At 40.6% G+C, this 12,529-nt stretch overlaps 1 protein-coding gene across 1 annotated transcript; it reads right to left on the bottom strand.

The window, feature by feature from the left end:
* Positions 1 to 3,764: 3,764 nt before the first annotated feature.
* SLC25A15 (solute carrier family 25 member 15) lies at positions 3,765 to 11,829 on the bottom strand. Its single transcript, XM_066313216.1, has 6 exons — positions 11,688 to 11,829; positions 8,528 to 8,786; positions 6,490 to 6,627; positions 5,993 to 6,162; positions 4,831 to 4,989; positions 3,765 to 3,963 (listed from the first exon to the last, which is right to left on the bottom strand). The coding sequence occupies exons 1-6, from the start codon at positions 11,740 to 11,742 to the stop codon at positions 3,839 to 3,841; spliced, it is 906 nt and encodes a 301-aa protein (XP_066169313.1). The 5' UTR covers positions 11,743 to 11,829; the 3' UTR covers positions 3,765 to 3,838.
* Positions 11,830 to 12,529: the final 700 nt, after the last annotated feature.

Below are 12,529 nucleotides of genomic sequence, written 5' to 3'. Positions count from 1 at the left end.
AATTCCTGTTCGAGTAATCTAAGACAATTATGTGTCTTTAAGCATGAGCATTAACATGGTGGTGGATAAAGACCAGCAGTCTGCATGAGACTGGGAAAACCTGACATGACTCTCTCAACATTGGGGTTTTCCACAGGTCAGTAGAACATGGGAATTTTGAGGGAGAAATGTTAATCTCCCTCTGTTGGACTGTTGCTTCTTGAGCAGAAGCCTTGGTATTGAACTGCTCTTCATCTGTAATCAGCAATGTAGGGCTTTGAGCATCTGGCCTGGGAGCTGCCTGTGCAGGTTGGAGCTGATTTTCTACTGCTGTACATCCCCACAAAGGGCTGCAAGGGCTCTAAGGCTTAAGTCTGGCTCTCATCAGCTCCTGAGCTGATTCCAGCTGCCTAGGATCAGTTAGTGTGGCTGCCTTAATACCTGCAATATGAGGGGCTTGATCTATGAACCTGCTCATTTGAGCATAGTGCAAATGCTCACTGGCTCCTCTTGAGTTGCCCTAAGACCTGTAATGCACAAACTTCCACAACGTTTATTCTACTTCCATCTACTCTCAGTAGCGCAGCTCTTTTTGTAGACTCTGCCTTCATTTGTGCACAGTGTGGTGAGGTATTAGCTTCTTGGTTCTGCTGCTTCATTAGTTGTGTTTTTTTTTTGTGTGTTGGGAACCAAAAAGTGGAAGTGACATAGCTATCCAGTCAATGAAATAAGCAGAGAGGTCATATACCTTCCCTGTGCTTACTTGAAGGTAGTTATGTACTATGAAGGACACCATGTGTGGGCTCGACTTCTGCTATAGCTATGTCCTCAGGGTCCACATGAATGTGGCATGGGGCTAAAAAAGGATGCCCTTTTATTGCAGCTACAAGTGGCGATGCCCAAATTAATTTTGGCTTAGCTCAGGCAGTTGGATATCTCTGTCCTATAATGCCCTTTTGCACAGTTGGACAGGGCACCTAAGGTGACCCATCTTCCTGCTTAGGGAGTAAGCCAGTTTCTTCAGGTAGCAGCTGCAGAGGCTGTAACAGCAAGTCAGATTTTTCTAGCTGAAGCACATGCAGTGAAGTAAAAACTAATGTGTAAGCAGGAATGATGAACAAAATAGCTGTACAAGGGATGTACTTTGTTTCTCTTGGGAGATCCAGGCACTGCTGCTTTGAAGAAGGTAACAATAGGCCTTGCCTCCCTGTTGCACTGACCTTCATAAGGTAGTGGACATTCATCCCTTATAAATGTGGAATTTAGGTGACCTATGCTGAGCTCCTGGCAATCATCTGACAGAAAACCTTACAGCCTGTATCATGGTAATCTAGAAACTTGGAATTTGAGGTGAACCTTAATACTGGAACTGACTATGGTACTAACAAAGCAACAGGCCAAGTGCTGAACTATGGGTTTCATTTTCCATTGATGTAAAATCAGCAGTTGTTTTACAGCACCTTACTCTAGCTGCCTGCCTTCCCTCAGTTTTGAGGGCTTTATATGTTCATTGATTATATACAGTCTTTTTCTTTAATTCCAGAGGTGGTGATGCTGAATTCAACCTTTTTGTTTCTCAGCTAGATGAGCTTGCTAAATGGTGTAAACAATCATCAGGTACTCAGTTAATCAAATGAAAATTTATTTCTGTGAATTCCTATATCAACATTACAAAGTTTTTAGCTGAACAACTGATACACGTGTACAGCTTAAGCAGCTCTGAATGGAAAAATTACTGCTTACTTCACAAGGTAAACTTCACAAGGTAAACTCAAAAATCACACCAGCTTCTTGCTGTAGGTTGTTTTAAATACCCTGCTTCTCTTGAAGCTTCAATTTCTGTATTAAAAACTGCAACCATGAGCTTTAAAAAATGAAAGCAAAGACAAATCTAAGAAATAGATTGAAGTATTCCACTGAGGTGGAGTCTGTCCTCACCTTTTCATAACTCTTAGAAATATGTGCAAATATACTACTTCTCTTAGCTAGACAACTTTGAAAAGAAGGGGAAATCTAACAACTCTTAAAGCCTCATCTTCCTACCCGAATAATTTAAACATTTGGTATAAATTCCTTTTAAAGTACTGGCAATGTGGAGTGGTACTGCTCCTGGTGTACCAGTCAGTCAAGGCGTATTGGTTCAATAGATACTGAAGATTCTTCAGCCTTGCCCCACTTTTAACTGCTGTTTCTTATGGTATATGAAAGGGAGATGAATTCTTGGAGGCTGGAGGAACAAAAAGATTTTGTGGAACTGCAGCAACCACCTTCCATCAAAGAGGCTGCAACAATGCAAGGAATGAGCCAGTTTAAGTGCACCCTTGAAACACTGCAAGAGTGGAGGTGATTTCATATACCTGGAGGAGCAGGTATTGAGGTGATTTCATCTATGCCTAAAGCTTGTTTCTATTCTGGGATCTAAAAAGGAAGCTGTAACATGCAAAACTAGGTTGTTCCAGTTCTGACTAATGTCTGTCACTGACAAATAGAGGTTGCTGTGACAAGCTGCTACTCTCAATGTAGTTGTGATTACCTCAGTAAGTTAAAGGGCTCTGCCTGTGGCCCCCACTGCCCCTACACTGGTGGGCTGTACTATGAGCACCCAGGCAGCACCTCTGTACAACTCCAGGACGAGTTTATGCTGTTCGAAGACCTGCTCGACTTATTCCAACATAAGGGAGTAGCTGCTTCTTACAAAGCAGAGCATGCTTGTACAAGGAGCATTGTATTTGAAGAACAAAAGTGGCATCTGGAAAGAGGCGTCACTGTATCATTTTGGGTAATACTGTGTTTTTAATCAAGTAGCATGACCAAGCAGGCCATGCCCTCCAGGCCTGAAGGTGATACAAGCTATCCAGTCATATGAGCTTTTTCCACTCAGCTGAAGAGGCGCAGCAAGTGGCAAGACTCCAAACCCAGTAAGACTCCTATGTCAGAGCATGGTGTCAGTTAACAACTCAGTTCTCACTTTCTGTTCCTCTTCAGCTTCCTGTCCTTCCAGCATGTGCCCTCATTCATGCCAAGGTGAGCTAAACAGGAGCCTGCACAAAGTTATAATTCTGTCCTCAGAGGCAGCAGCTATTTCCAGCAGTGTCCCTTATGTTAAGTGGTGCTTAGCATATTCCAGCACTTCTTGAAAGGATTTAGAAAACAATAGAATGCAACATAGCCTCTTTAATGTTGTTACTGTGCTTCTTTTATCAAAAATGCAGGCATATCTTGGGCTAAAAGTCTCCTATAAGCTGGAGGGTGCATGTCTCCTACTTCTATAAACCCATTAACTAGGACAGAGTATTTAAGTCGGACACCTTCAGCCATGACTAGCCAGTCACAGAGCAGCAGGGAGCTGGAGGAGGACAGAGGTATAGCTGGAGAAGGAAAGATCTCCCTAGGTGAGGGGTATGTCCAAGTCATCTACACTCAGCAATATTAGACAAGAACTGACATTATTTTGAGTCAGGTATCAGCAACAACTTCAAAAGGTCACAGCAGCAGCACAGTTTTAAAACCAGCGCTTTGTTGTAGACAAATCACAACCTATTCTTGCATTGAACCCCAAAGGTCAATGTAAATATTTTTAGCACCATTACAGGTCAGGAAAGACATTTATGACATGCAGTGTACCTAGTGCAGAATCTGTAAGAGGGAGATAGTTCTGCTTGTGCAATTCAAGCAACACGTACACACCTCCATAAAATCACCTGATTTTAAAAAGATTACAAATCTTAAACTGGAGTTGACTTCCTAAAATTAGGTCACTGATTTGGTTCTGCTCAGACCATCACGTGATCTATGTGTTTTTCATCATTTATTTAAATGACCCTCAAACAATCTCTTGTTCTTCATCTGCTAGACAGTTTCAGTAAGAATCAATTTGTTTCATCATAAGTTTCCGGCTGTACTCGTAGGCAAGGAACAGTGCCCCATTGGCCACAAATGCACGAATCATAGTTGGCGTTAGTCCAGAATACAAGGCAAGCACGCCTGGAAATGAAACCAGAGCCAGTTAGCAATTTATTAAAGTGGCTGTCTGCATCAACCACTGTGCTCTTACCTGTGAAGGACACTGAAGCAGTACTGCTGCTTAGAGCATGAACAACAGAGAGCTGAACTCACTGCTGTAGCTACTGCTTGCACTGGTACTGGATATTGATACAGGAGTATCTAACATTGTAACAGGAGTTTAGCCATGTAAGCTTATGCTAGATGTTTATTTCAGGTATGACAAGCTGACATAACGTGGCTGTACCATGGCTGGCAAGCGGGGGGTAGCAGGACTATGTTAGAGCTGTGCCCCAAGTCAGACTCCAGTTCTGATGAGTATCTTACCTAGCAATGGGACCAGGATTCATATCTGCTGCCATGTCTACTCTTAGACCCTCTTCCAAAGTGCCTGACACAGACCTTTTCCAGGGGGAGATGCTGAGGTCGATGCCTGAAGTTGCCAGGCTGGATAGGGCTGTTTGATAAATCAATCCTCAGCCATATCTTAACTTCTAGAGGTGAAGAAAACTTCTGCATGGAACTTACTTAGTTCCTTCAGTTTTCATGTATAGGTTTGGTCACAGATAATAGAGCCCATTTCTTTATTTGCTTTTAATGCATAGTAAGCTTCTGTTAGGTTTAAGTGAATCATCTGAACTGAGAAGCAGGGAAGATGAAGCAGGTCTCAGTTTCTAGATTCCAAGCCTTCCACACTACATGAAGTAGGTATTTGTTTGCTAGAAACAGTTACTGTCTGTCTCTAACAAATTATCACTGGACTAGGTTTCTTAAATGATTTTGGGTATTGGAGTGTATAGATTTCAGTCTGCAGCTCTACAGATTCAGTTGATCTGCTTGCATACTCACCTTCAGTCCTTACAACAGTTACAAATGTTCCCATAAAGCCTGCCTGTTTTCCAGCCATTGAAAGAACCTGAATTCTAGATTTGACACAGTCCACAGGATACACAGCAATCCACAGACAGCTGCCTCCAAAACCTCCACTTAGTAACAAAGGAATGGGACCTAAAAGTTAAGAAATATGCTTTTATACACCACAGTATTCACCAACACAAATATAACATCATTTCATCTACAGGATTCAAAGGGAACAGAGGAACGTGCTTATGACAAAAGAACAGTTTCTGTTCTCTCACTAACCTTTAAGTTAATTTCAAGTCACTGGTAAATTGCAAGTTTTAACTAGAAACTCAAAGATTATAGACAGTGCCTCTTAGATAATCGGCCATGCTAAAAACTGTAAGTTGGAATTTGCTTTTGACTGTATTAACTAACTTCCCTTTTTTAACACTTGTAATCACTTTCCAAGGTTAATTGTGAAATGGTTTAGAGTAACATCATATAATGTTAGTAATCACATATATAGAGATTTATTTGCTACAGTAGAGTTATTTTGCGATCAGTAATTTCTTTCATGATGTACCCTGGTTTTGTATTTCAGATCAGATGTTTGTAAATGTTTTGTTACAAGCCCAAAATCAGTGCAGCTGAAATCCTGACTCCAAGCAAGACAAAGTATTACTGGTTCAGTCTTTTAACAGGAGACAGGCACTCATTATTCTGGCATCATCATGTTTTTTCATTTCTAATTTTCATTCTCAATGTTCTTATGATTATTGTAACTACATCTAATGGCCAGCATACAGTTCACATATACTTGAACACACTGTTCAGGAGCATGCAGCTAAATACTTCAAAATCACTCTAAATAGCATCTGAAATAGTTCAGAGTTGTGTTACATTTTGGAGTCAGATATTTCAGCAGTTGTAGTGTTAGCTCACTGTATTAATTCTCTATTACACAACCTGCTTCATTGGAAAATGGTCACTTCAATAATTTATAAGTATGTATACACAAGATGCAGCCCTCCATATTCAGTATGCCTAATTTCCTTAATCTTGCATGTATTTTGCAACATCGTTAGTATATCTTCAGGGAGGATATGCCCCCCCCTTATGTCCCCTATGACAACATGCTGAAACCCACCTGTAAAACAAGGCACCATACCTAATTCATCTTTTGATCTCCCAGAGGCAAAGAATGTCCGGCTCAGTTCATACCCTCCAAAGAAGAAGAAATATCCTGGGACTTCCCGCAGCAAAGTGCTTGACAGGCCACGATAAAATCCAAGGGGACCATCCTTTTGGATAACACCCTTCACTACTGACCAAACTGTACTGAGAGAGGTTGATCCAGTTAGTGATAGTTACTAGCCAGATAATGAGAGGTTACAGAACAATAGGCAACTGCAGCAACAATTAATGGTGAGACTTACTGTGCAAACAATTGAATTCATATAAGACTTAGAGCAAGATCCTGCTGCGAGCCCTTCATTGGCATTCAGCTTTACTATAGCCCAGAAGGTCTGCAGGCTGTGACCCTCCCAACCACAATTCTTCTCTGTTTAGCAGTGTACTAGGAATGTAACACTGAGCCAATACAGGATTTGAAGAAATAATACACAAGAAAGGGTTTCAGAAATATTGAGCAGGGTATATACTTACTTGTGTCCCTGGATTATCTTTCCTGACAACTGCATTTCATGCATGGCCTGTAGCCGGCACTTCACCAGCTCTGTGGGACAGAGGACAAGGGTGGCAAAGGCAGAGGCGAAGGAGCCTGCAGCAGCATTCTGTAGATCACTGCAAGAAAGAAACTGCGGAAGGTATTTGGGCACTGACCTTTAGTGCAGTAGAGCCACCACACCAGCAGTCAACTTCTTGGACATGTACCCTAAATAGCCTCAAGAAAAACTGAAAGTCTTGGGGGAAAGATTCTCAAGGGCAAAGGGCAGTTATGTGAACCAGAGGGAGGAAAAACCCAGCTCATCCCATTTTCTTATACAACTGAAAGACACCCTTTTGACATCAAAGAGATCTATTGCAACCTCTACCCTTTTTGCTATACTTCAGTGATTGCAGCAGAATAAAAGTCAGGAAGGGAAGATTTGATAGCATTTATGAAGATTTCCATGGAGTTATTTTACTGGGCAATTTTAGGTTACTAATTACTTCCTCAAAGAGAACAGGAGCAATAATCACCTCATACTGACAGATGTCAGGATTTTCAAATTCACCTTAGCAGTATCAATAAAGGCTTTCAGTGGAAGATGCTGGAAAACTGAAAGCAGGCACAATGGATCACTGTAGTCTTTGTATGGATGTGCTGCTATGAATACAACCATGTGAATCAGAGACTACACAAACATAAACCACACCACCAAACAACACAGCACTGTCATCTGCAGTGACTCGGTGTTCCAAAACTGGGGCTTATTTTGTGGTGATGTTACACATACCACAGATTTTGGGTTGCTAAACTGCCAGGACTCAAAAGGCTGTACTCCAGGGCAACACTGCTTTATGATGCATTTTAAACAAACTACTACAGACACTGGTGTTTTGGACAGGAACTGCATAATAGCAGAGAAATGGAGCTTCTTCTCTCTCAGAACCTGGGGAGTCAGCACAGCTGAGACTGATCTCACTGCACCACGGAAATTCTTTCCATCCAAGGGAGATGCTAGCCTTGTGCCCAGCAGTTTGATACAGCTATAATATCAGAGATTAAAGCTACAACTTTTCACCTTGAAGCATCACAAAACTCAGGTTGTGGCATGAAGCGAAGCTCATGATGTTCAGATATGGCAGTAATGAGAACTGTCAAAGTGGAAGAAATCAGTAACTGCCTGCAGAGCAGTAAATGGAATTTAGCACTTCTCTTTCCATTTCGTTGTCTCACTTTAGACTTGAGCATGAAATGAAATCTGTTGGTTGAACTGAGCATATGTTAAAAGATAAACCGAATTTAGCATTTCTCTCTTCATTTCTTTTCTTTGTGACTTGTGCATCAGTGACATGTATTCCTTTAACTGAAAAATGTTTTATAGTTTGTCCTTTTTTGAAGGTGCAACAGTACAGTAACAATGGGTGGGGATGTCCTGGACAGACCACATGTTCTCATCAGGGCTCTGCTGAAGACCATGTCAGCGCAATTCTCTCTTACATGTATGTACCTCATAAGGTGCCCCCACAATGATTCAGATGAAGAGAATAAGGAAACATAAGGGACAATCTGTCAAGTAAACTTAAATTCTTTAATGTTTTGTCTTTTGAACCTTAAATAGAAACAATTTTAAAGCAAGACAATAGTAGAAAAATGCCCTTCCCCCTTAGTATGCCTCCTTGTAAGAAGAGCCACTACCTCTCCTGCAAAATCAGAACAACCTAGATATTAAGGGAATACTAACGTTCCGGTGTTGAAATGCTCAACCCTATTAGTAAAAATGTTCCAGGTCTTGAATACTCCAGTTAAGCTGTGATCATCTAAACCAGCCAGCTGCAGTGACTGGTTAGTAGACGGCTCTGTTGTATTAGAAACTATGTGGTCACCCTAAGGCCTGTATTCCAAAATTTACTACACTGTACACTGTCAGAGGAGAGCCTGGGACCTCACTTGCACCCTGACATTGACAAATAGCAATTGCATGAAATTTTACATACTTATTTATTTTAAAATACAAACCAGATATTTCTTACTAACCTGAGCTTTGTTTTCCTGTCTACTCCAATGATTTTTCTCACAATTTGTTGGCAAAATCCATAACACATGAACAGAACGGAGTTCTCTGCAATGTTGGCTACAAGTGCTGGTGTGGTTCCCTTGTAGAAGCCTCGTAATCCCACTTGCTTATAGGTTTTGACAAAACAGTCAACAAGTCCTTTGTACATGTTGGGGAACGTCTGCATCTTCACCTTTGCAGTGTCAAAGGGCTGGCCAGTTGCCACACAGGCTGTCCCACCTAGGCAAGCAGTGGAAGTTAACAGTGACTGAAGGTTATCACAACTGCAACACCTATGTTGGAGCACCAGTATTAGGAAAATCACACAGAAAACCAAGATTAATAAATTCCCTGTAGAAAAAGACAAGTGCAGTGATTTTAGCATGATGGCATCAATTGTCACTGGTGAATTTAGTTAGCTTAAAAAAAAAAACCAGCGAAGTAGCAGTAACATCACGATTCTCATTAAACATTTCTTTATCTCATGAAAAACATGCATCTGAATGAATCAGCTCACTTTTATAAACTTGTACTGAATTGGAGGTATTGTTCTGCAATCAATCCACTTGTGTCAGTGAGTTAAATAACATTTTCCTTTGCCCATTAATGCAATGGTTCAGAAGGCATCTCTGATTTTACATTCCAATAATAACAAAAAAATCCCAGCCCAGAAAGATTAGTAATCAAGTGACTCCTCCAGGACAAGGGGAACACTGCTGAGAGTGCTAAACTGATCATACATAATAAATTGATAACCAAAGATTCAAACCCTTTACTTCAAAACTCCAGATGACTCTTAATCACATTTCTTTCCAGAGACTGGAAGGAAGTGTCAAGTATAAACTGAAAAAGGGCAAAAGGGCAAAGTTTCTCAACATGTTATCTTTTCCAAACTGAACTGCAAGGTCAATATCCTGAAAACTTGTGTGGTATTTCCATCAATGTCATCAGTAACCATTTTTCTCACAGTACGGTGTTCTTCTGCAAGATCTAACTCAATTCTCTAGTCTGTAGGAAGAGCTGATGTTACACTTTTTCAGTAAGAAACAGTGTAGAATAGCAATCTCTAAGACGCAGTTACCTGACAGGAAGCACGATAGGTGTACCTTGTATAGGGCTCATGGTTTTGTTTTTTAGCAAGAGAGAAGAACTGTACTAAAACAGAAGCTGATCTTTAACCAAAGCACAACTAACATGCACATACCTTAAATTATCTGTAAATGTAGATAGTAACTGATATGGAAACAGATTTGTGCATTTAATTAAGATTAGTTATTTTTCTTTCAAGTGGGGAGAAGAGTAAGCATTTGTTTAACTAGTGTTATTTTCAATCCATTTTACTCTTTGCAAACACATTTGTATAACATTGTTCTTGCTTCTCTGCAAAGAGGTACTTCAGGCCTTTGAAGCTCAGGATCTAGCTGACGTAAAACCTCATTCCCCACCATATTAAGAGCTTCAGAGCAAATCATGCAAGGAAGCACGAAGCGTTTCCTGGTCTGGAAGGATAACCAAGGAGAAAAGTAGCTGGCTCAGACCAGTAGCACCCATGTAAGCTTCAAATGAAAAGCAGAGCTGGGAAGGCTCAGCCAATGTTATTTGCAGGGAAGTCATGTAGATATTAATCTACAGGACAAATGCTAGGTTTCTGTAATAAAATAATGGCTGTTGGAAGATGTCCAGGGACACCAGGAATGGTCTTGGAAATATAAAGCTGAAAAACTGGGAGTTGATAGAATGGCTGTTCCAAAAAGGCTGTTACTGGAGTTGGCTCAAAAGGCCTAGTAAACTGCAGCAATGAACTTTGTAAGCCTTAGTATCTGAAATACTAAGTAAGAACTAATACTAACTTAGTATCTGAAATACTAAGAAAAATAATAATTCTTCCAGCCAGCAGGAAAGAGTCATAAAAACCTCAACCCAACTACAAAATTAAAACAAACCAGAAAGCCAAAAGGTCAAATCTGTTCAAACATTCAAACAAGTGTGGTCCTAATAATATGGCAGTGGTGGGGAAGAGTCCTACTGAATCAAAGGAGGGATTAGAGGTTGCTTAGATCCTAGGCAAAGGACTATGACCACAGACAACCAAATGACTTATTTATTCTTGTCTAGAATTTGCTTGCCTCAATATGTCATTACTTATCAGGTAGTCAAGACTGTATCTGGAGAGGAAGGTAAAACGAGGTTATGCATTTTCTGGAGGAACAAGCTGTTTACTTACTTAATTACATTTTCTAAAGAGTGCAGAGATTGCCACACCAGACTTGTGCTGTTAGCCCTTGCTTTCTCACTGCACTGTTAACCTCCACTCTGACAAATGACCTCAAATAACTACCATTGAATGCACTTAACTAACACCATTAATACTGTCATATTCACAGCATTAAGAGTCATAAAAGAACTGACTGTAATATTTATTTTGTGGGAAAGAGAAAATATCAGTAAAATCGTCTAATTGACAAAAGTCAATTAGACAAATCTTCCACCTTTTCCATGTAATCACTGTTAGCTTTGAAGTGTCAAAAAGATCCCTTTTCCCTGGCAGAGTACAAAATTGCATCCCTGAGCCACAGATATTACCAACATGGCAATATCAGTGAGACAGTGCAATTATTTCCACTCAGCTGGTCCAGCAAAATTTTACAGCACAGACTAGACTGAAGTGGAAGTCAGTTAAGCAAATTCATCATCAGTTCTACTACTGAGCTTCACAGATTTTAGAGATTCACAGATTTTAGAGATGTTGTGTGAGCCAGAAACCCTTCAGATAGCCTCTTGGCCCTTTCAGTTAGGGACAGTTTCTGTGACAAAAGCAGCACCTCAATCACTCACACTGACTTCCTGCAAAACTCTACTGATACTCTCTGACTGATTCTTAAACTTGTGTAAACACAACTTAAACCTCCTTATGGAAAATGATTAGTCCGAGTAAGATGTTATGTCTTCTCCAATGTGTGGCAGGGGTTTCACCAGGGAGGAGCAACAGTGATCCAGTTACAACACTGGCTGAGGTCACTGCTTCTCCTCATACCCTTAAAACAGAGAAGGTGAGGCTTTTTATAGCAACTGGAAACTGCTTTTAGATTTGTCAAAGGCATTAAAACTGTCTCTCAGAAGTTTTGTGCAATGAAGCATTACCTGCAGCACCTGCTGTGAGGTCAATAGCAGCCTGAACAGCGGAGTTGATCCTCATGCTTCACACTTGTTTATCAGTTATTTTAGAGCAAAGTCTCCCGTTTCCTGGTAGGTATGGAGATAACTTGTCTCCTGAGGGAAGAGAAAGATGAAACAATTTACAATGACTTGACAGGCAAAAAGCATTACAGGAACGCTTTCAGATCCATTCTTCCATTTAGGGAAGCTGTGCTCAGGAATGAGACTTAGCATACTTGTATTTTGACCGATTATGCTGCAATGGGCAGGTCTCCTGGAGTATCACTGCCTAGCTTCAGCTTACTTGGGCTTTAGAACTTCTTACCTCCCTGGATCTCTCAAATGAAAGCAAAAGAGAACATCCACGGAACAGTTACTTTTATATTGTTTATAGAGGTATAGTCTTCCCTCAGGTGTCTAAGGCTGGAATATTTCCTGCTTGTCTTAGCACCTCACTTAAAGCAAAACATGCTCTCCTCATGGTGAAGAGCAGCTAAGAAAACTCTACCCATGATGATACAGGCACATTGGATGGCTTTCAGAAGAGGAGTATAAAGGGAATGAGCATGAACATCTTGAATTGTGTCTGGTTGTCATGTTCTTAGTGCAAGTACCCCCTACACCAGGATATTATAAATAAGAGTTACACCTCATCTCCCAGGAAGGCAGCTGGAAAGCAGAAATATAAATGTGACAATTTGAAATAAAACATTCAAATGAATTCAGTTCTCAAGTTTGCTGCAAGATACTTTCACTGGGAAAGCAGTTAAAACAAGCTTATTTATCTGGGGTAAAATAACTCAGCCAAAGATCTCCCACTGTTTCAG

Source organism: Sylvia atricapilla, chromosome 2 (assembly GCF_009819655.1).
Source record: "Sylvia atricapilla isolate bSylAtr1 chromosome 2, bSylAtr1.pri, whole genome shotgun sequence".
Taxonomy (NCBI): domain Eukaryota; kingdom Metazoa; phylum Chordata; class Aves; order Passeriformes; family Sylviidae; genus Sylvia; species Sylvia atricapilla.
The sequence above is the reverse complement of the archived record's forward strand: the minus strand, read 5'-3'. Positions and strand labels throughout refer to the sequence as shown.